Here is a 22,795-nt window from a genome sequence, read left to right as displayed (position 1 = left end):
TGGCACGGCTGCAAGGGAAGCTTTCTCTTCCATCTTTGACTAATGGCAGCTTGTCAGAAAACTAACAAACATAATAAAGATTAACCACAGTTTGTTGAAACAGCCGAGCTTTAAACCATGGGTTATGAAGCTGGCTTGTTAATAATAATAATAATAATAATAATAATAATAATTTATTATTTCTACCCCGCCCATCTGGCTGGGTTTTCCCAGCCACTCTGGGCGACTTTCAACAGAACATTAAAAAAACTTCCCTAAACAGGGCCAGACCATAGTTATGATTAGTCACTTTTTCGGGTTTGGATGTAATGCTAAACTGTAGTTGATTTTTTTAAAAAAAACCCTAGCTGTGGCTGTGCTAGAAGGGGAGAGGGGACATACGTGAGCCTTATCATTCTTGTCATGATAAGCTATAGTCCAGCCTGGCTCTTCCTGCCTGTCATTGTTTTGCTCTTGGTTGTTGCAGGCCAGTAAGGGTGACTCGGCGGCAGCCCTGCATCAGCTTCAAGAAAAGGACAAACTGCTTGCTGCTGTGAAAGAAGAAGCTGCCACCGCAAAGGAGCACTGCAAACAGCTCTCACAGGTACGGTGGCTCACAGGGCACATAGGTGCGTCAGTTTGGGTCTCTGATGTTTGGCTTCTTTTGCAGCAGGGGAGAAGGGAATGTAAATAAAATGCTACAATGGGGTAAGGAGAAGGCATCAGGGAAACCTGCATAACCGTCTCGACACTCTCCTAACCCCAATCCCTTTCTGCTTATAATCAACAAACTAAGTTTCAAGATTGTCATCTTTCTACTCTCAGCTTCCATATTTAGCTGTATCATGATTTTTCCTCCTCCAGCTCTCCTACTCTGAGTTGCCCAACCATTTGCAGTGGTGCCCCGCAAGACGAATGCCTCGCAAGACGGAAAACTCGCTAGACGAAAGAGTTTTCCGTTTTGGAGGTGCTTCGCAAAACAAATTTCCTATGGGCTTGCTTCACAAGACGAACATGTCTTGCGAGTTCCTGCGGGTTTCCCCCCCCCTTCCCCCTTTTTCTAAGCCTCTAAACCGCTAATAGCGCTAATCCGCTAAGCCGTTAATGGGCTTGCTTCGCAAGACGAAAAAACCGCTAGACGAAGAGACTCGCAGAACGGATTCTTTTCGTCTTGCGAGGCACCACTGTAGTGCTCTTTAAAATGACCCCATTGCTTCCCATGCATCCCCCCTCTTCCTCCAAATCTCATTCCCAAAACTTGAAGGTTTTGGCTTAAAAACCTTACTCCTGTTCCTAATGTTAAGAGAAAATGATGTACAGATACCTCCTCTTACTGTCATTCTGTCTTTGTCCATCCGTTGCATTTGTTGAAGTTTGCTTGTAGAAGTGAGGCATCATTTTTTCCCCTCCTAGGAGCTAGTTTCAGAGAAGGAAAGAAGCAGCTTAGTGGCAGCAAAGCTGAGAGAAAAAATTGGCACCCTGGAAAAGGACCATGGAGTCTTTCAAAACAAGATCCATGTAGGCTACCAAGAAAACCAGCAGATGAAGATGAAGGTAAAAACTTCCCACTTCTGCTTGGCTGAGCAGATGCTTTGGGTGGTGACAATTCCTTTCGCAGAGGACATTGCATTTTGCTTGTCGAAGTGCCAGCGAGTGAAATTCAATGTAGGATTTTTATCTCTTCTGTGGAGCCTCTCAGGGGCATTTTCACTCTTGAGGCATAAAATGGTTCCTGCTGCTTTGCAATACTGATGCAGAAATGTCGCAGGTGCGCCTTCACAAGACAAAAGCCTTTCCTTGACTTTAGTACAGAGCAGAAAGCGCACAAGGTGATTTTGAGCTGACTTTCCATCTTATATGTAAAAGCACCTCTGGAGGTGGGCTAAGAGGGCTCTGCAGGACATTTGGCCAGCCCCTGCACTGCAGAATCTTGTGGTTTGTCTTCTGGGCCAAGATAGTACATAGATTTTATTAGGTATATATTTTAAAGCAGATTTTAATAGATGGGGGTGATTTTGTATAACTGTGCCTCTAAAAGTCGTGGAAGAAGAAGGGCAGTGAGGCATGTGGGCTGCTTTTAAGTGTGAGGCATGTTTGCCCTCACGCTTAAAAGTCTGCCTATGCCAGGGGTGGGGCGAAAGTAGATTAGAGTTTGCCGGTAGATCTCTGGCTGATTTGCAGTAGATCATCAAGCACTTTTCTGATTTCCAGTTGTTTAATAGCAGCTGCAGCAGTACACCTTTTCATACCACTTAGGCTGCTGAAAGAAAGCTAACCGGGGTGGACTTTGTCAAAGGATTAGGAGTTCAGCTCAGTGCAGTTCTGGGACTGCAAACCAATAATAATAATAATAATAATAATAATAATAATAATAATAATAATTTATTATTTGTACCCCGCCCATCTGGCTGGGTTTCCCCAGCCACTCTGGGTGGCTTCCATAAAAACCAAAAATACACTAAAATATCACAGATTAAAAACTTCCCTGAACAGGGCTGCCTTAAGATGTCTTCTGAATGTCAGGTAGTTATTTATCGCTTTGACATCTGATGGGAGGGCGTTCCACAGGGCAGGCGCCACTACCGAGAAGGCCCTCTGCCTGGTTCCCTGTACCTTTGCTTCTCGCAATGAGGGAACCGCCAGAAGGCCCCCGGCGCTGGACCTCAGCGTCCGGGCTGGATGATGGGGGTGGAGACGCTCCTTCAGGTATACTGGGCCGAGGCCGTTTAGGGCTTTAAAGGTCAACAATCACTAGACTCAGAACCTGCTCAGAGGCACCTTGTTCTTTCATTCTGTCTGTTAGTCTGTTGCACATGGCTCTGGTTCATACATCTTGGGGTTCTAGGGTTTTTTGTGGTTTTTTAAAAGTAGATCTTACCAGCCTGAAGTCTACCCACAAATGATCTATGCAGCTTTAGCAACTAGAATCTGCAATTCTTGGGATGCTAAACGATATATTCCTTTTAAAAATCTGTCTTGCATGAAATGCAGTCCTGCTCTTTCTGAACTAATAGTCTGGTTTAAGGAAGTTGGCTGTTGCTTTTTCTTCTCCCTGTGTAGTTTCAGCAAGTTCGTGAGCAGATGGAGGCGGAGATTAATCGCCTGAAGCAAGAGAATGGTATCTTGAGAGACGCTGTCAGTACTTCCACCAACCAAATGGAAAGCAAGTACGCTACTGGTGATTCCACTAAAACATAAGTTTTGTAGCTTTTGCCCTAAAATTATGATTATGAAGTGCCTGGTGCAACGTGTTCTTGAAGGCTGTGGACTTTAGTTGTGCCTGATCTAGTACTAGCTAAGGATACCTCCATTAGACCTATTGCAATGTATCGAGGAACTCAGGTTATTGAGGAAAAGGTACCAGCCACATCATTTTGTGTATCGGGCCATGGCAGCTCATAGGATGATGGTGTAGTTTTTACTTCACTGTCCCTATAGATCTGGCCTCTTCTTCTTCTTTGCTTTTCCAAAATGTACAGAGGATCAGTCTGGTGTGAAGTCTGCTGGTACTCATCATTCATTAAAGGCTCAGTGTTAATTTTCTATTGTTTTAAGTCTTCTTCAGCTGTTATATCAGCACAGGGTCAGCGTTTGTTTTGTAATTTAGTGCCAAACAGGAAAGGTTTGGCATGAGAACTCGCTCTCCTAAGCAGATGGACTATGCTCACGTAGTGCTGATGACTATGGCAGTGGAAAGCTGGGATGCCAGAATGGGGCCAGGGAGTGGGTGGGTGTGGAGTTTGACCAACTTTAGCCAACTCTTTCACCCACCCACCCCCGATAGCTTTCAAGAAACAGTAGCTTGGAGGACAGGGTCTTCACAAATGTTAGGGGTATGCATCCCCCTTAATTCAAGCAGTGGCACTGTTAATGCTATCAGGAGAGCAGATGAAAACCTGGAACAGAGTGCCAGTCTTTTGTCTCTTGGTCATCTGTTGCTCATACAGTGGTACCTCGGTTTTCGAACACCTCCGTAGTTGAACGTTTTGGAACTCGAACTCCGAAAACCCGGAAGTTAAATGCCTCGGATTTCGAACACACCTCTGTAGTTGAATAGGAAATGCGGCTTCCGTTTTGAGTTTCGGTTTTCGAACGTTTCAGAACTCGGAACGAACTTCTGGAACAGATTACATCCAAAAACCGAGGTACCACTGTAGTGATAACATAATGTCTGTCCAAGACTAGAGTTATATCTTCAGGAGTTTGTATGTTTCCTTCTGCTGAGTTAATGTACACTTTTTACCATTGGCCGTGCCCTGTAAGTTGGGCATGTGTGATCCTTTCTGTTCTCCCAAAGTCACCTTTGGCGGTCGGGGGGGGGGGGGGGAGTTGTTCTTCAGGAGCAGTGGAGGAGAGTGTCTTCCTTGAAAACTTGGCATGTGTGCTCCATACATCCTGTTTCTTACCCTTTTGGTGAAATCTGTAGTTGCAACACATGTAGTAGAAATTCATGCTCATGGGTTAACTGTGTGTGTGTGTGTGTGTGTGTGTGTGTGTGTGTGAGAGAGAGAGAGAGAGAGAGAGAGAGAATGGTACAAATTTTACTCAGCAGCCTTAAATACTTGAAAGCATGAACACATAGAACAGCAAAACTCACTTCAACAAAAGATTGCTTCACTAGATTCTGTAGTTTATAACTGGGACCTCAGTCTTATCAGTGAATGTGGAATTTTCACAGCAGAATAATTGACCAGTTCCAATAATTTTATGATAGCATATTTCAGAGTAGGCTTTTTTTAAGCACTCAAAATACTACCTTATGCTCAACTGCCAATGGCAACTGTCTGGCTTTCTGCAGATGCACATTCCCACTGCCAAATACTGCCTTGTAATGTGAAAAACAACCTTCTTTCTTTGTATCTAGACAGTCGTCAGAGCTCAACAAATTGCGCCAAGATTGTGCTAGGCTTGTGAATGAGTTGACAGAAAAGAACAACAAATTGCAGCAGGAGGAACTCCTTAAGAAGAATACAGAACAAGCTGTCAATCAACTAAAGGTGAGTTCCATCTTGCCTTCTGTGGTTGAGGTAACACCATCTGTCCCCAAACGTGCCTGTCAGACATGATCAAAGCTGCAAACAGAACTGTGGTTTCGCAAACACTCTAGTTGGATAGTTAGCAACAGGGTGCTACATTCTTATTGTACAGCCCTCATTTATTGGCAGAGGCAAAATGTGGACATACGCAAATGTGTCCTAAATGCTGAGAAATCTGTGTGGACATTAGGAAAATTGAAGTTCTGGGACCCCTTCCTTCCTTGGCCAATCACTTGGCTACGTTCCAGACAGCATGAGGCTGTTGCCTTTGCTTGTGCATGCTGTCCCTGAAAGGTCCCTCCTAAAATTTGGGGGATCCCCTGCAAGAGCTTTTCAGAGGCTGCAGCTGTTCCATGGAGGATATGTTACCTTAACTGTATCTTTTACCTTACTTCTCTATTTCGGGGCTGGCAAACCTCCAGCTCATGGGCCAGGTTAGGCCTGATACAGCTCCCACTTTCTCCTATGAAGCTATTTCCTGCAAAACTGTGCCGACCTACCCTACCCCCGGACATCATTTGTGATGTTGGTTGTGAGGTGCCGCTGGATCATCAACCTGTGGGGAACTCCCCCCAAGCAGCTGATCCTTGCCGAAAGCAGCTTGAGAAGTGAGAAGTCTTGCCCTGTGCATTGTCCCATGGAGGTGGGGACAGATAAAAAGATCTGGCTCACTGGGCCAGAAAGGTTTCCCATCCTTTCCTATGGAATCTCCATGTTAAGAGGTCAACAAAGGGCAGTTTGACTCCAAAGGGACTCATGGGCAAGCAATGTGCTGTTTGTCCAGACAGACAGAATATACAAGTGCTATATACTTTTCTTTTAATAAGTTACCAGCTACAGAAGCTTTGTGACCTGTGCAATTGATGAGTTCCAGCAATAGATTTTAAAAAAGCATTTTGTAGCCAAGTAGTAGACCCAGCCACCCACTACAGGGATGTGGATGTGGAGCCAGCACACCAAGGACACTTCTAAATCTAATAATAAGATCAAACTATAAATTATGTAAGTGTCCCAAATCTATTTTTCCGATTGGTTGTATGCAGGTAAGAGACTGGTTGCTATATATAATTTTTCACCTGTGCTTTCAGTACGTAAGTGTTCCCCAACCAATTCACAACAAAAGAATAATATACTCTGGTTTCTCTTGAGGTGGCATAAATATAAAAATATGAACAATGGGGTGGGCGGAAGAACCCTCACAAATCTGCAGGACCACAGGATGAAACAGCAGATGCAGTGGATTATAAGACAATAGAAAATACTTTTACACAGGAACTTAAAAGCTTTTTTAAAATAAAAAAATGGAATAAAAAGGTATTGACTTTTGTAGCAATCAAAAGCAGGTGCCAGGTAAACTTTCCTAGGAAGAACATCCCAATGTCATAGGGAAGGCACCCGAAAAATACTATTGTAATGTTGCTGGGACTAGCCCATCCCTCAACAGTTAACAACAATAATAAACTGCCTAACTCATTATAAAATTATGTAAATGTTATGCTCAATGTCAGGACCACCTAGGGAGCAGGTGTCAAAGGGTGATTGGAAGAAACGATGAGAATCCATTAGTAATATTTAGAAGGGGTCCTTGGCTGACAATGTAAACTCGGGGTTACATTAAATGTAGAATCTGGATGCACTTGCTAAAGTAGTCTAGCAGGGGGGGTTAATTATTGTTTTCCTTCACACACCCTTGTGCTGAGTACAATAGCCACAGAGGGATGCTGGTAGACGTGCTGTGAAGTGCAAGGTTCATAGCAAGGTAGAGCAAGGTTCAGCACTGGGGGGTTGCTGGTGAATCCAAGCCAGTAGTTTACTGCTATGGAAGGTGAATGCCACTGCTATCTGCTCTTGGTTTCTGAATTCTTTGGAACTCCAAATGATGTGATCTGGGTACTTAGGGCAGATGAAGCCAGTTCATGCAAAAAGGCATCAGGTGGGATGTTTCATTCTCAGTCTCTCCCCCCCCCCCCCTTCTTGCACATTCATCTTGGGCTATCTGTTCCACTTTCATTACCCTGAATCACGTATTCAGAGGATGAAATAAAAATGTTAGGGTTGAGCGCTCTTCCCTTAGCAAATGTTGGACTTGAGAGCTGCTAAATGACAAAAGCAACAAGAGACATGTGAGACTCTCTCTTTATCGTGTGTGCGCGTGCGCGTGCGCCTTTGAGAGGTGATGCAATAACATGATCAGAGATGTATATTGTTCTCTGTTCTCTTAACATCCAGGCACAACTACAGGAAGCTGAGCGAAGATGGGAGGAAATGCAGAGCTATCTCAGGAAACGAACAGCAGAACATGAGGCAGCCCAGCAAGGTGCATTATTTAGTTTTCCCTTTTATCCTTTTCCCATCAGTGGGAAGAAATCCCTCCACAGGATCCCATAGAAGCCTCTTTAAATATGTTGGTTGCATCTGGTGGTGGCTTTGTGCTAGTGTCAGGGACTGGCTGGACTCGGAGGAGTGGTGGCTGGATACTGAGGAGTGGGGACCGGGAGAAGCGGAGTTTGGAGACTGACTTGGAAGAAGTAGTCAGTGATCTGGGAGAGCCTGCAATGTCCAGAAGACAAGAGGCAGAGGCAGGAGAAGCTGCAAGATTGGAGAATGAAAAATGGGAAGGGGGGGGGAGAGAGGTCAGGCTGGTGTAGAGGCTTCCACAACTCCTCCTCCTGCCTCATCTCTCCTGTTCTCTTGTCTCCCAGGACCAGGAGAGGATTGAAGAGCGAGGAGCAGAAGCAGGTTATACTCGGGCATAGTCTGCTTGATTGGGTGGGGGAGATACATAAGCTGGGGTTGGGGCCTCTACATTGCAGCAGCTACCGTATTGGACGCACACCTAGGAGTACCTGAGAGATGTAGGACTGGGAGGCATGCCTTTTCCTATCTTATAAACCTTCTTTCTCCTTACATATTCATCACCTTTTTGATTTATACATTTTGGCTAACTTACATTTCAAGAATTCCCAAAACACAAAGTCTTACTTAATATATAACATGTGCAACTCAATATCTCAAAGCCAAACACTCCAAATATTTCTGAAATAAGTCCATGAGAACAACTCTTTCTATGTGTACTTGTGCTGGTACGATCCCAACAGAACTCTCAACAATGAGATACCCGCATTTCAATCTCTGTTTCTTCTGGTCGGCCTGAAAAGGAACACTACAATGGCAGTTCAGTTCTCCACTAAATAAGACTGCTCCAACCTTAGAATAGCACTCTGCTCTTTTTTGAAAAGGCCTTTGTTGTTGTTCTCATGGACGTATTTCAGAAATACTTGGGACTGTTTGGCTTTGAGGTGTTGAGTTGCGCATGTTTTTATTATTAAGACTTCATGTATTAGAAATTGTTGAAGTGTCGTCCATTATTGTAAATGAATTTTTGTAAACTATAAGTGTATATACCTTATACTTGGTCCACCAGACTCACTTTTATCTGTCTGTACTGTTTAAAACAAGGGTGGACAACCTCATTTCTGAAGAGGGCCACACTTCTTTGGAGTAAAGGGCTGTGGCTGTAGCCCAGAGGGGATGAACTTGCTTTAAAATGGCAAAAGTGGTGAAGGACAGGGCAAGAGGAAGGGCCCTTGCCCCATTGATCCCCTACTTAGGGGCTTCCCAGAGAGATCTGGCTAACCACTGCAGGAAGCAGAATACTGGAAGAGTCGGACCCTTAGTCCAATCCTGCAAGGCCAACATTTTATCTTACTTACACTTGGTAGCCAGCCTGGGTTTGTCGCCATCAGATGCCCTTCAGTCCAGAGGGAGAAAAAAGTAAAAGTAACTTTTGCTAAGTCTCCAGGTGCCTATCAGTCCCCATATTTTTCTTCTCGTGGCAGATGTGCAGAACAAGATTGTGGCTAAGGACAATGAGATCCAGAGTCTGCACAGCAAGCTCACTGATACAATGGTATCAAAGCAACAGCTGGAGCAAAGGATGATGCAGTTAATGGACGCAGAACAAAAGAGGGCGACGGCGGAGGATTCAATACAGAGGCAGCTTCAGGTATCTCATCCACTCAATGCGCCTTCTAGTTTCTCAGGTTTTTCTTTACTACATCAGAGCGGTGGAACTCCTTTCTGCTTTACAGGCAGATAGCTTGTGTTTCCATGGTTAACCCATGTTGCTGTTCAGTCGTTTAGTCGTGTCCAACTCTTCGTGACCCCCTGGACCAGAGCACGCCAGGCACTCCTGTCTTCCACTGCCTCCTGCAGTTTGGTCAAACTCATGTTTGTAGCTTCGAGAACACTGTCCCACCATCTCGTCCTCTGTCATCCCCTTCTCCTTGTGCCCTCCATCTTTCCCAACACCAGGGTCTTTTCCAGGGAGTCTTCTCTTCTCATGAGGTGGCCAAAGTCTTGGAGCCTCAGCTTCACGATCTCCTTCCAATGAGCACTCAGGGCTGATTTCCTTCAGAATGGAGAGGTTTGTTCTTTTTGCAGTCCATGGGACTCTCAAGAGTCTCCTCCAGCACCATAATTCAAAAGCATCAATTCTTTGGCGACCAGCCTTCTTTATGGTCCAGCTCTCATTTCCATACATCACTACTGGGAAATCCATAGCTTTTACTATGGTTTACTATGGTTAACCCATAGCAGTGCAGAAATCCAAGTGCGCCTCCTTGCTTTGGGGATATCCATGGCCGCTTCCTTCCAAGCTCAGCAAGATGCCTCCTGCAGGATTGGAACACCAGAGGTTCTGAGCTTGTGACAGATTCTGCGCTTTAGCATGCGTTCTATTTCCACCTTCTAGAGACCATTCTAGTGACCGTTTCACTGGTCAAGCTGTGTGCCACCCCCTCCAACAAAAGCGGCTTGCAGCAAACCTTAGCTAGGTGCTCTTTCATGCCCACCCCTGTTTTATCATGACGTGCAAGATGACACAACACCATCTACTTTTAACATTCCTATATCTTGCTAATCTAGTGTGAAGACATCATTGCAGTGGCTTACAGACAACTGAATTCAACATAGGTGAACTTAAGTGGCAGTGGCAACACAGCGTAATGTTCCAGCCACCCAGCTGCTGGCTCGAAATATATATTTTCTAAATATATTTTCTATATGTTCTCTGCCTGAGTGAGGCCAGTTAAGGGGCAGGGGCAGGCTTGCCTTCCTGGGCAAGCTGTTCTCAAAAACACCAGGTGCCACCTGGTTGCTGCCTGTGGCCTCTATTGACTCTGTATGACCTGGAGGTGTGTAGGTGACACGTTTTGAAAAGGGCTTGGGTGGAAACTACTCCTAAGGCAACATTAAACAATGCAATATCGGGTACAATGCCAATTACTCAGAATCCAGTAATCATCCTTCAAACGGCTTATGACAGCGTCAGCAGCTTGGATTTTGTTTTCAATCTCTCCCTTTCTTTTTCTGTAACCACGATGCAGACTGGAGCAACTTCACGATACATCCAGGTTTAACCATTTAAGCAGAATAATCCTAGTGGGGCTGGGGGGGAAGAGTGCTGTGTTATCCTTTTCCCTGTACAAAGCCATTTCAGAACAAAATGTTCCTAAAGGTGCTACCTGCTTGACCTTTTGCATCTTTTTCCCCCAAAAGGAGCTGATGGAACAGAACGAGGCTTTAAAAGCTCAGCTTCAGAAGTTCCATTCCCAGATGGCAGTCCAGGTATGGAAGCATTGGAATGGCTCGAAGCTGTCATTGCCGCCTCTTCCTTCTCCTTTGCCTTCAGAGTTAATGCCAAGTACCTTGGAACTGAACTGGTATGGCAAGGAATGCCAAGAGCAGCTCAGTGCCATAGTCTACGTTACGATGACACACGCCATGTGCCGTTATTCATTCATAATGGGGTGGAATTCAGCATCGCAGTATGACAAATGCTCCATCTGTACAAGCATTTCCACTTGACAGAACAATCCCCCCTCTCCACCTCTCGCAGCCTCCTGACACCCTCTCTCGCTGCTGGGGGTGTCCCCTTGCAGAACTTGCTAGGTAAAGGCTATACATGGTGCCTGGCAGAGTTTCATAGGTAAAAATTGATGGTGCCCCAAGGCTGCAGTTGGGAATTTTGGGCAAGGTGATGAGACAGAGGCCACTGGGAAAAGGAGGGGGTTTGAAGGCAGGGAGATATGAAGAGCCCCTCTGTTCTTGAAACAACTGTATCACGATTGCACAGTCAAGTCCTGGTTGGGCTTGCTTGGAGTAAGACTGGTGTTGAGCAGGGTGGCTCCATTTTTACCTAAAGAGATCCATTTACAATGGATCGAAGCCTCCTTTCCATCTGGTTTCTAGCTTTGAAATATGAAGCTTTCAAAGACCCTAAGTGCCCTTAAACGTGGTGATGCCTGATCAAGTGTTCAATTCAGAATACCAATTTCATCTGCAACTTCTTGTCTTTCAGAGTTCGGCATCAGCCCTTGCAGAAGAATTGCACAAGGTGTAAGTATTATTTCATTCCTGGGTTTGTTATTTGCTTTGGTGTGTAGGCACTTCAGTTATATAGAAGAGATTTTTCTTGGAGGAAATGTTGTCATTTCCAAAAACCGTACCCGCCATTGTTACAGATTCCCCTAAGAAGCCATAACCATCTTCCTAAGGATTTCCCCTCCGTGCTTAACATTTGCAGTACATTGTATTGTGTGTTGTTTTAGCAGGAGAAATTAACTCAGCCCCCTCATTTAAAAAAATAATAAAACAAAATACCCTCTTGTTGTAAGATTCAGTTGGGTGACCATGAGATTTCTGAGTGTGGCGGTGGGTGAGGCAGGCTGTGGGTGTGGTTAGAATAGTTCTTGTGTATGAAAGTTTTTACTAGCCTGTTGCACAAAACCCTAAACCATGCATGAAACTGCCTTATATGAGATTCAGATTTTGGGTCCATCTCTGCTGGCTGCAGTGCTCTGATTAGCATCAGCTCTCCTAGTATTCTGGCAGGGGGAGGTCTTTTATGGGAGATTTTTAATTGGGTATCTGGCAGAAGCGCTTGAAGAGATTGTGGAGCAGGGCTGATGAGTCCAGTAAGAAGAGACTCCTGGGGAGAATCGTGAGGACTAAATAGAGAGTCCTGGATGCCGATACCTAGTTATCGATATGCTGATTTCTTTTTTACAAAAATACTCCAGCTCTGGTTCTCTATTTGCATTGATCTTCTTTCTTTCCTCACATCTGTATGATTAACTTCCCTGTTGCAATATGTTAACCTGACACCACTTCAGTTATGCAACATGGTAGGTGAGGTTCGGCCCTGAGCAGAGGCCAGTGGTTCAGAGGGGAAGCTCAAGCTTTTCTGGGGCTGGTTAGTCAGATCTGCCTTGCTTTTTGCCCTCTGCCATGTGAGAAGGAAGGTCAGAAGCAGAGACTAAGAGAAATGGGGTCACAATGACATCATAGGGTTCACTAAAGTCACCATGGGAGTGGCGGTGGAAGGACACTGTCCTATGAGCTGCCCTGCTTCTGCAGCGGCCTTGAGCTTCTGCTGTTGACAGTGGAAATAGGGCATGTGCTGATAGGAAACCATTGCCATGGATTGACTCTCTGCTCTCTGGCTCTGCTGGTTTTGGTGAGCTGTTTGTTTTCCTGGGAACTGTCTTAATCTCTCACTAAAGTATTCTGCATTGCGGATTGCTAATATCTCCTCCCACCCCAACATACATCAGTATTAGGTTCTGTAGCAGTCCTTAAAGGACTGGATCTTGCGGTATCATCACCCTGGTCATCAGAAGCTGAAGTGCAGAATTTTGGACAAGTCATGCTGGGTGTGCAGCTGCAAGCTGTGTGCATTTTCTTTTCGTTGACGGAGGCCCTGCTGCTTGCATTTCTAAAACCAATAACTTACTGATCGTCAACTGCAGTTGAGCAGATTCTCATTACCTCTTTGTCGGCTCTGCTCGTTGTGATGATAACATTGCTAATGGAGAGATGCCCTTTGATTTTGATTTTTTTTTTATTGCAGGATTGCAGAAAAGGATAAACAGATAAACCAGGCTGAGGACTCGTTAGCCAACGAACGCATCAAGCTAACCAGCAAGGAGGAGGATCTCATGGTATAGCAAAAGCTCAAGTGTTGCGTGTGAAAAGTGGAGGCTTTGATGATGGCGATGATTTCATTTCTATACTGCCCTTCATCCGAAGATCACAGGATAGTTTGCAGTATAAAAACACAAAACCACATACCACAATAACACCCACCCACCCCAAAAAATAGTTGTTATTGAACCTGATGTAGCATGTGTGTTTTAATCCTGGCACGGTAGATTAAAATAGTGGCTGCACAGATGTTATATATTTACAGTGGTGCCCCGCAAGACGAATGCCTCGCAAGACGGAAAACCCGCTAGACGAAAGGGTTTTCTGTTTTGAAGGCGCTTCGCAAAACGAATTTCCCTATGGGCTTGCTTTGCAAGACGAAAATGTCTTGCGAGTTCCTGCAGGGGTTTTTCCCCCTTTTTCTAAGCAGCTAAGCCGCTTATCAGCTGATCTGCTAATAGCGCTAATCCGCTAAGCTGTCAATGGGCTTGCTTCGCAAGACGAATAAACCGCTATACGAAGAGACTCACGGAACGGATTAATTTCGTCTTGCGAGGCACCACTGTATCTGAATAAGCTATTTGCCTTCCATGCAAAAAGGAGACTGCCTTGCTCCTTCCTCTTCCTTTGCCAAACACCACAGACATTGTGACTGAGTCGTGGTGGGGTATGGCTTTTCTCTTTTCCCTCCTGTGCTTGCACATCTCAGTCTTGCGGTTTTCAGCAAGGCAAGAAGCGGACAGAGGCAATTGCCTGCACCTGCTGCTGGTTCTGCTTTGGTTCTGAGACTCCCAACATTTCCTACTCCTTTGCTTCCGAGGGCAGAGATTTGCCCAAGCAAGTGCAACTGAAGTGATGAAGAGGAACGAGTTGCAGCAGATCTAAGATGGCTGGAGCAAACCTCTCCTAAACTGTCCCAGTTTGACCTGTTTCCTCTGAGGTTGTAGTACCTCCTAGTCCTCAGCCTCAAAAGTCAGATCATACCTGTGGTGTGAAGTGGGGCAGGGTGGGAAATTGCCGTTTGCAAGTGCACAGGTGGAATTGCAAGGGCACGAAAGGAAACGCATGCAGGGAGAACTAAGATCAGTGGCAGCAGCAACCCTGCAAGCTCAAACTCTGCAAAGATCTCTTGGGAACTCAGCAAGCCGTTCCAAACTCCAGAAATCCCTCTTTGCCCTCCCCTGCAAAGGGGAGTAGCAGAATGAGGTGGTTTGAAGCCTGGGGAGATGATCTGTGCCCCTGCAGAGGGATATGTTGTTTTTGAATGCTTCCTCGTGGTGTTAAGTTATTGTATTTTAAATATTTTGTTGGACGCTGCCCAGAGTGGCTGGGGAAACACAGCCAGATGGGCGGGGTATAAATAATAATTTTATCATCATCATCATCATCATCATTAACTCCCTGCATGTGTAAATGAACAAACAATCTTGCACATTGGAGCAAGCCCATCTTGTTCCCTTCTGGGCTAGTTTTCCGGAGGGTGTCCTATTTGTTTTTTGACATGCAAGGGAGCATTCAGATATATTTGGTCTATGATCTGAAGCAGTACAGAGCATTCTACTGTCTCATTTTCTTACTTGTTAGCTCGCTTGGGCAAGCTTTGAATGTTAAGACAGCAGGTGGTCTTCAAGCTAGCATGGAAAAATTGAGAAATAGGTATACAAGCAGAATTGCTTGCCCTCCATCTTTTCTAGATTTTGAAATCTAAGAACTGGGAATATATTTTGTGGTTAGGATTTATTGGTCATCTGTCTACAGAAGAAATAAATTACTAAAGTGGTCTTTCTTAAAAATATATACATATTTGAGGGATGCACTAAAAGTTGCATCGAGTTCGCTGTTTTTAAACTGTGTGAAATAAACAAGTAGCAGCACAACTGCAGAAATCTCCCCAATGTTGGGAAAGTAGGGGAGAAGATGTGATTTTTAACCTGCCTGTGGAAGGAGATGAGATGAGGCTGTTTCTTAGCAGGTACATGGAATATATGTTTTGATGCTGCAGATGAGGAGCTCAAACTGAGATTGGTGCAGTTGAAAATGTAGAATTGGTCTTCATAGCTGGGACTTTCTGGCCGCACCCTGTAATGTGAAACCTGTTTCTCCCCTCTCCAGGTTGTACAGAACATGAACATGTCCCTCAAAGCAGAAGTGCAGAAGTTGCAGGCGCTCACCAATGAGCAGGTTAACAAACCCATATTCATATCTTGACAAGTACTGTGTTCTGCCATTCCACGGACAACACTTGAGTATTATTTGTGCTGAGTAATATTTGTGCTTATCATAAATTAAGGAAAACTGGCTCCAAATGTAAAAGGTGGGATCATTCAGTGCCACTTGGGAATGATCTAAACTCAAAAGTACTTAAGGTGTGCTCAGTTAGAAGCACACCTCAAGGGGGTGAGTTTCATCTCTTATCTGCTGTTCTTTGCACAAAATCTTGAAAAGAAAAGATTTAGCTCACACCTGACCTCACACATAGAAGCCCCTTTTCCCCTGCAGTCAGAAACTTAGAGGCTGGTTAGAGTTGATCATTAGTGATAGGGGCATTTTGCACATGCTCTAGAGCCGTAGCTCAGATTTTGTGCTGCACATTCAGCCCAAATGTGTATTTAAGCATATTATATAAATGCAACAATTCTTTATCCAGCCTAGGCCTACATTCTGCTTACCTAAACTTCTTAAACAAGAGCTACTGGTTTTTGACAACCTGGAAAAATCTAGTGATTTTTGTTGCTTAGGATGATCCACCTTTGCCCTGGACCCTCCTCTCTTCCTCAATTCCAAACATCTGCACAATTTTTTGTTTTGTAATTAATCCACTGCTACTGCTAACAAGTTGTGATAAGAAATCGTGCTTGCCCTGCCTAAACAGATGGGACAATTTGAGATCTAGGACTTTCGAGGGAAACGTGAAGGAAACAGTTGACTATTTAGTCAAGAAAACAAAAAGCAGGAGTGGAGAAAATCTAGCCCTCCATATGTTGCTAGACTTCAGTTCCCATCAGTCTCAGCCAGAATGGCCAGTAGTCAGGAATGATGGGAGTTGTAGTTCGGCGACATTTGGAGGGCATCTCCTTCCCTACCCCTGAAATAAAGTGTTGCACAATGGGAGACTTGTTCTCTGTCCTTGTGGGCTTGAACAGAGGATGGTTCATGCTAAGGCCACGTATAGCAGACTAAGGAGACCCAGGTCTAGATCATCTCTCTGCCCTGGAGCATGCTGAGCGATGGCGCACCTCTCACTGTTTCTCAGCCAAAAATAACTCGCAAGGTTACACATACTTTCCATCACAGTTGTGCTTGCTGCGTCTGGCGCACAGAGTATAAAAGACAAATGTGCTCCTCATTCACCTATGGGCACGTGCCGGCGAGCTGCAGCCCAGTCGGGTTCCAAGCACATGCCTTACTGATGCTAAAGGGCATGTGTCTTATCATTCATGCTTTCACATCTTTGCAGACAGAATCTGCGTTAACTGCAGCAAATGCAAGTGCCTTACAAAGCGTTGAGCCGCCATGGGGAATTAAGCACCTGTTTGTGGATTGTTTCATTGCAGGCGGAAGTTTTACTGTGTTCGTGGCTTCAGCCTGCTTTGAAGCTCCTCCAGCTTAAGGGGGAAATCCTCCTTTTTCTAGACTGCGGCTTGAAGGCATTTTCATAATATCAGAGTAATGGAGTTGGTGCCCCCACACTGGAATGACTCTCTGCCCGTTCGTGGGCAGATATCTTCTTCTTCCCGGCCCCCCAGCTCTGTGGCATTTCCTTTAATGCAGGCATATACATCATTATCCAGAGCAACGGTGCCCTGAGCATTTTCACTTCCTAGCCTGTTACCTAATATAAAGTGCTTTCTTTCCTAGATTTGAAAGCATCGCTGCAGAGCACAGTCTGATGAGCAGATTACTGAGCATGTGGCGGTGCCTTTTTCGGAGATGTGCAAAACATGTGTCTCCCCACCCCTTTTTTCTTTTTTGCTTGTGGCAGAAAATGAGAGGCACAGCAAGAAGCTAAATTTCATGGGCTCAATCTTGGCTTTTTAATGTTGGATGTAGCCGGGTTTGCTGACTCTTGCTCGGATGCAACACACTAAATAGTGCTAATCCTCTTTCTATCTAGGCCGCTGCTGCGCATGAGCTGGAAAGGATGCAGAAAAGGTAAATAAACAAAGAGTGCCATCTGATAAGCCATTGTTCTTTGATTGTTATGTGATTGCTTTGCAGTGGGCTGGGCCTTGTAAGCGGGGGGGGGGGGGGGGGGGCTTTTTTCCTTTTTAACCTTTTGCCCTGTTTTTCAGTACTCAGGCCAGAGATGAAAAAATCAGAGCACTGGAGGAGCAGCTTCAGGGACACCATGCCAAAGCGTCAAGTGCAAAAGAGGAACTTCAGGTAGAGAGAGAGAGAGTGTGTGTGTGTGTGTGTGTGCGCGCGCGCATTGCCTAGAGAAGCCTTACTCACAACAGGACAGCTGACAACTTGGCAGCAGGACTAGGAAAGGCACAGGAAAAGGTGCTGGATGGTAGCGTAGCAGCACAGCGTCCCAAAAACAAATGGAGATGCGGCTTGAAAAAGATTGCTGTCAGTGATGCAGGAAAGAAAAGTGAGGTGTCTCATCACAAAATTGTGGCTCAGCATGAAGCGAGCAGAGGGGCACTGCAGTGTCTATGCAGACCCCAGTGCTAAGGAGCTTCTGAAACGAGTGGGGATTTCAATATGAACAAAAGTATGCACTCATACTTATCGTCTCTTCCCCCCCCCCCCAATTCTTTTACTCCAGATCAACTGTTTTTCCTTATTTTTATTTTTAATCAGGGGACTTGAGGTCAAAACACATGTTACGATATTCAGTATTTTTAAAAGTGTGCTTAAACTGAACTCTTTTATTTTGGGGGGAAAGTAGGTACAGGACATGTGATCTAGACTATGCTCTGATCCAGATCAGGCTTGCAGGGTTCCCTGCTGGAGAATGATCATACCCAGAGGTGTTGTTCACAGCAGTGCTACTAATAGAGGCAAGGTTTTCTCCCAAATGCTAGATTTGCTTCCACTTGCTAGACCTTGCTAGACCTACCCCCTTCCCTGGTTCCCTAGTTTATTCTAGTTCTTCCTTTGAGCATCCCTCCCTTCCAGCTCGATGCTGTTGAAATGTGATCTCCTGCATTCAGGAAGAAGGGCCAGAGCTCACTGGTGGATCATCTGTTTGGCATGCAGAAGGCCCTTGCTTCAATTCCTGGCATCTCCAGGTCCAGGACCTTCCTTCCCCCTCGGAAGCAGCTCTCCATGAGTTCAGAAGTGCAAGCAATACTGAGCTAGGCAGACCCAGTGGTCCGATTTGTCATAAGGCAGCTTCATATGTTCAGTGTCTCTTCCCACCCCCCAAGATCAAATTTGTACTTCCTCCCCTTATTCCTTCTGCTCCATCAAAGCTCTTTCCCCTGTGTTCAAAGCACTTCACATAGGCTATTCCAGTAAATCTGTGCCCCTTGGGATCGCCTGGAGCAAGCTGGTATCGCCATAAGTGGGTTAAAGCGAAGACCCTTCCCAGAAGTGCTATCATTATAATCATGGTGGCAATCCACCCTTTTCAGTTCACCGGATAGATAGCTAACCCGAACAGGGATCAGGGCTCTCTTAACATTTCTGCCAATTGCTGTTGGTCAGAACCACCGTTTCTCTTCCAATAACACAAAGAAGATTGTCTGGGTGCAGAATTCCGAACTGACATCGCCGTCTGGTGTTTCATTTCAGGTTCTAAAGGATCAGAACAAAGCACTGCAGTTGGAAGTTCAGAAGCTGCAGGCTCTCTTGTCTGAGCAGGTATGGCAGACAAATTGCTGCTAATAATACTACCTTTGTTCAGAAACGGCTGTTGATGTAGATGCAGCTGATTTGAGGGTTGGATGTGGGAGCCAGCAGAGGGTTAAAGGATGTTTATCCTGTGTCTTCTAGTTGCTTACAGAGCTGAGTTTGGAACTTCTTCTAGGTGGGATGCGCTGCTCTCACACACCCCCACATGAACAACATCACACCTGAGAAGGGAGGTTATATGCTCAGAAATCTAGTATCTGATTCGAATTCCGGAGCTGTCCTTGGTGGTGGACAAAACTTGCTTGGTTAAGTGAGCTCCACGCCCCAGTTAACTTTTTCAGTATTTCAGGAGGACAGGTTGCAGATCCACACCCAACTCACATTTAAAACACATGACTTCCTCCAAAGAATCCCGGGAAACAGTAGTTTGCCAAGGGTGCTGGGAATTGTAGCTCTGGGTAAAGCTGTAGCTCTCAGGATCCCTTGGGGGAAGTCATGTGCTTTAAATGCATGGTGCAGATCTGCCAAATAGTGAAGCTTCAAAAATCATTTAATTTTTTTTTGAAAAAGTGGGGCATAAACGTTTGTGCCTGCTCTTGTCCTTTGCTTTTGTATCTAGATTGGTATTATTTGATGCATGTTTATGCATGTTGTTTGGAATAGACTGGAAACAGGTGCAAGATCTTGATGATTTCACCATTTATTGACAATATTTTATGCTCCTTAATATGCACGATCCATAAGCCGTTTATGTAACGCTGTATGTTAATGTTATTTATATGATATATTCATTGGAAAATAAGATTCTGGTCCTCCATGGGAGACCATGGGTTAGAATGCATGCAGCAAAAAGCATCCCCTTATAATATGCAGTCTCTTTCTCTTAATCATACAACTTCAGGATATGAAGCAGCCAAACGGATCCCCCATTTCATTTGGACACTATTTCTTCAATTGGCCACTAATTCCTGCATTGGAAGGGGTTGGACTAGATGATTTGAGGTGTCTTCCAACTCTACGATTCTATGATTCTTATCCTCTCACAATACCGTTATGTCTTGCTGGGGGGGGGGGAGTTGGAGTAGACAATCTGAAATATGCAAAAACGACGCATGCACGTTGAGAACATGCAGGCCCAACAACTCTTTGGGACACACTTAATAGGCTTTTCCTGCTTCGCGAATGCCAGCGGTGCTCTAGGTTTTCAGTAAGGGATGCCTTTAATTGCTTATGCCTCCGGCAGTACAGTATTACAATATTCAGATGGGTGAACAGTGCTGTGATAATCAGGGTTGCTGTTCCCTTGGCCAGGGTGGAGAGCACCAGCTGCTTCTGTTAGCTACTAGATCTTGCTGAGTAGACCAGACATCAGTGGTAGGCTTTTGGTACAAACCATAGCTTTGCTCTTTGCTTGGATAACGAGAGGGTTTGGTTTGCGTTTGAGGCTCAGGGCTGGGAATGGAGATGTTGGGGGCACCGTTTGCCTTCCCTGCTCCAGATGGCAGAGCATAAGCCACTCTGATCTCAGGCTATGTGACCTAGAAATGGTTGTTTTGGTGCAGCTCCTGGAAAAAGGGAATCCACAAAGGACTAGAAGGGCTCCTGCCAGGGAGCATTTTGGGAGCAGCAGTTTGCTTAGCTCCTTCGGCTTCTTTAATGTCTTTGCCCTTTACTTCTTGCCACTAAGGAGCAGCCACATTTGGGTGCACGGATCCTGCAAATGCAGCCGACCAAGTTGGCTCTTGTCAACGTCTATTGAACAATATCTCACTGTAAGTAACTGGGAGGCGTCTCCAACATAGTCTTACTCACAATAGACCCATTCAAATTACTGGACCTCAATTGACCGTGTCCGTCAATTCCAATGGGTCTTCCTTGATCTGCCACAGAGCTCATTGTTTTATTTGCTACAATAGTTTAACTCGGGAGTCGGCAAAGTTTTTGTGGCTTGGGCCGGTTTACGGTCCCGCAGACTCCACGGTGGGCCGGAGTGCGCACACACACGCATGCGCAAATGCTATTTCCGGCGCGGAGGAGGCATGTGCAGCTTTACATTGGCTGCAGGAACTTCCTGCAGCCAATGGGAAGCCAGCCAGCTTCGCGGAATGCGGTCCCCACTCTGCTCTGTGCCAGTTTAGCACGGCACATAGGAACTAATCAAGCAGGCGGCGGGGGTCCATGGGCCAGTTAAATGACCCCCATGGGCCGCTTGTGGCCCATGGGTCTTAGGTTGCCGACCCCTGGTTTAACTAATAGAACTTGCACTGAGGAAGTTATGCCAGGAGTAGGGGTGGATGTAATTTTGGGGTTATAAGGAGCTGCTGTGCAGCGTCAGTTGCAGGCAGAGGTCATTCTCAGCCCCCCTCTCTGAGGTGTTTTGACCCAGGGGAAGCCAGCAAGGTGCCTTCAGATGTTTTCGGCTACATCTCATATCCCTATTCAGGAATTACGGGAGCTGCAGTCCAACATCCGTAGGGTACCACATTGCCTACCCTTGGTTTAACTGGACATTTGTTGTTGTTTAGTTGTGTCCGACTCTTCGTGACCCCATGGACCAGAGCACACCAGGCACTCCTGTCTTCCACTGCCTCCCGCAGTTTGGTCAGACTCATGTTGGTCTCTTCGAGAACACTGTCCTACCATCTCGTCCTCTGTTGTCCCCTTCTCCTTGCGCCCTCCTTCTTTCTCAACATCAGGGTCTTCTCCAGGGAGTCTTCTCTTCTCATGAGGTGGCCAAAGTCTTGGAGCCTCAGCTTCACGATCTGTCCTTCCAGTGAGCACTCAGGGCTGATTTCCTTAAGAATGGAGAGGTTGGATCTTCTTGCAGTCCATGGGACTCCAGCACCATAATTCAAAAGCATCAATTCTTTGGCGATCAGCCTTCTTTATGGTCCAGCTCTCACTTCCATACATCACTACTGGGAAAACCATAGCTTTAACTGGACATGGCGAGGATCAAATCTGGAACCTCCTGTGTCAACAGAAAAGTGGGAGGGGAAAGAGTCTCTTACAGATCACCAAACATGGCAGACGGACACTTAGCATTCTTTTGGCAAAAAGCTAAAAGCTCCAGAGGCTACAGAGATGATGAAGGAATACTTCAGTAGTTCTGCAAGAAAATTGAAGAATTATGTGGAAAAATGGAATCTGACCAAAAAACTTGGCACTAGGAACAAATTTCTAGGAAGCTGGGACTGCAAGGGGCTGAGATAATTCCTCTAATTGAAGCTCCTGTGGATGGGAAGAGTAGCAGAACATCGGTTGCATAAAGCTAATACCTCAACTTGGAAGAAGTAACAGACAGAAGGGAGGGTTTATATGTGTTTCCTAGGATTGTGCAGAAATTGTTGAAACAGAAACTGGTACTGCTTGAGAATGTGAAATCTTGAGAACTGGAAAAAGGGGATTGCTGAACAGGATCTCCAGCACTTAAGACATAGCCCGGGAGGGAGCTTCACTGCATTGTGAATTAGCCCTTCATATGACCAGCAGAAGCTGAATAAATCATGCAAAGCTCTGCTAATTGGTTAGATTTCAATTAATTTTCTAGTTTCTCTTAGTGCAGAGCATACAGAGTTCTGGTTGAAGGAAGGGCAGGATTCTGGGAATGGGGGAAAGAGCAGAAAGGTTGCAACATCTTGCGTTCACGCTATATTGGTTTAGCCAGGAGTGCAAGGGACCAAATCAGAATTGCTGAAACACAAAATAAATTTATTTAAGTAGTAAAGGATGTTTTAAAAATTCATTTTTCTTTGGCAAGTGGCTCTTATGTGGAGGCAATAACCTTACATTTATTACAGAAAAGGGGGGCTTTTACGTCTTAACAAAGGAAAGTAGGTGATGTTGCTTACAAGTAATCTTTTTTTAAACTGGAGACTAGCTCATTGAATGAATCAAAGCTTATTCTGTCAAAATGACAAAATAGTGTAATAATTACAAGGTGAGGAGAAATGTCGTTCAGAGGATTTTGGTGGCTAGTATCTAAGGCAGGC

General features: G+C 45.3%; 1 protein-coding gene across 5 annotated transcripts in view; it reads left to right on the top strand.

The window, feature by feature from the left end:
• Positions 1-22,795, top strand: part of KTN1 (kinectin 1) — a 106,045-nt gene that overhangs the window by 43,790 nt on the left and 39,460 nt on the right. For all 5 annotated transcript variants that reach the window (XM_079983304.1, XM_079983306.1, XM_079983305.1 and 2 more), the window contains exons 6-18: positions 467-583; positions 1,393-1,533; positions 3,040-3,146; positions 4,844-4,976; positions 7,245-7,332; positions 8,855-9,021; positions 10,575-10,643; positions 11,377-11,414; positions 12,928-13,018; positions 15,114-15,182; positions 17,116-17,153; positions 17,294-17,384; positions 18,744-18,812. In XM_079983304.1, coding sequence (XP_079839430.1) covers positions 467-583; positions 1,393-1,533; positions 3,040-3,146; positions 4,844-4,976; positions 7,245-7,332; positions 8,855-9,021; positions 10,575-10,643; positions 11,377-11,414; positions 12,928-13,018; positions 15,114-15,182; positions 17,116-17,153; positions 17,294-17,384; positions 18,744-18,812 — 1,218 coding nt within the window. The remainder of the gene's footprint in view (positions 1-466; positions 584-1,392; positions 1,534-3,039; positions 3,147-4,843; positions 4,977-7,244; positions 7,333-8,854; positions 9,022-10,574; positions 10,644-11,376; positions 11,415-12,927; positions 13,019-15,113; positions 15,183-17,115; positions 17,154-17,293; positions 17,385-18,743; positions 18,813-22,795) is intronic.

This window comes from Podarcis cretensis (assembly GCF_951804945.1).
Source record: "Podarcis cretensis genome assembly, chromosome: 1".
In the NCBI taxonomy this organism is placed as follows: Eukaryota; Metazoa; Chordata; class Lepidosauria; order Squamata; family Lacertidae; genus Podarcis; species Podarcis cretensis.
This window is presented reverse-complemented; position numbering and strand designations above follow the sequence as displayed.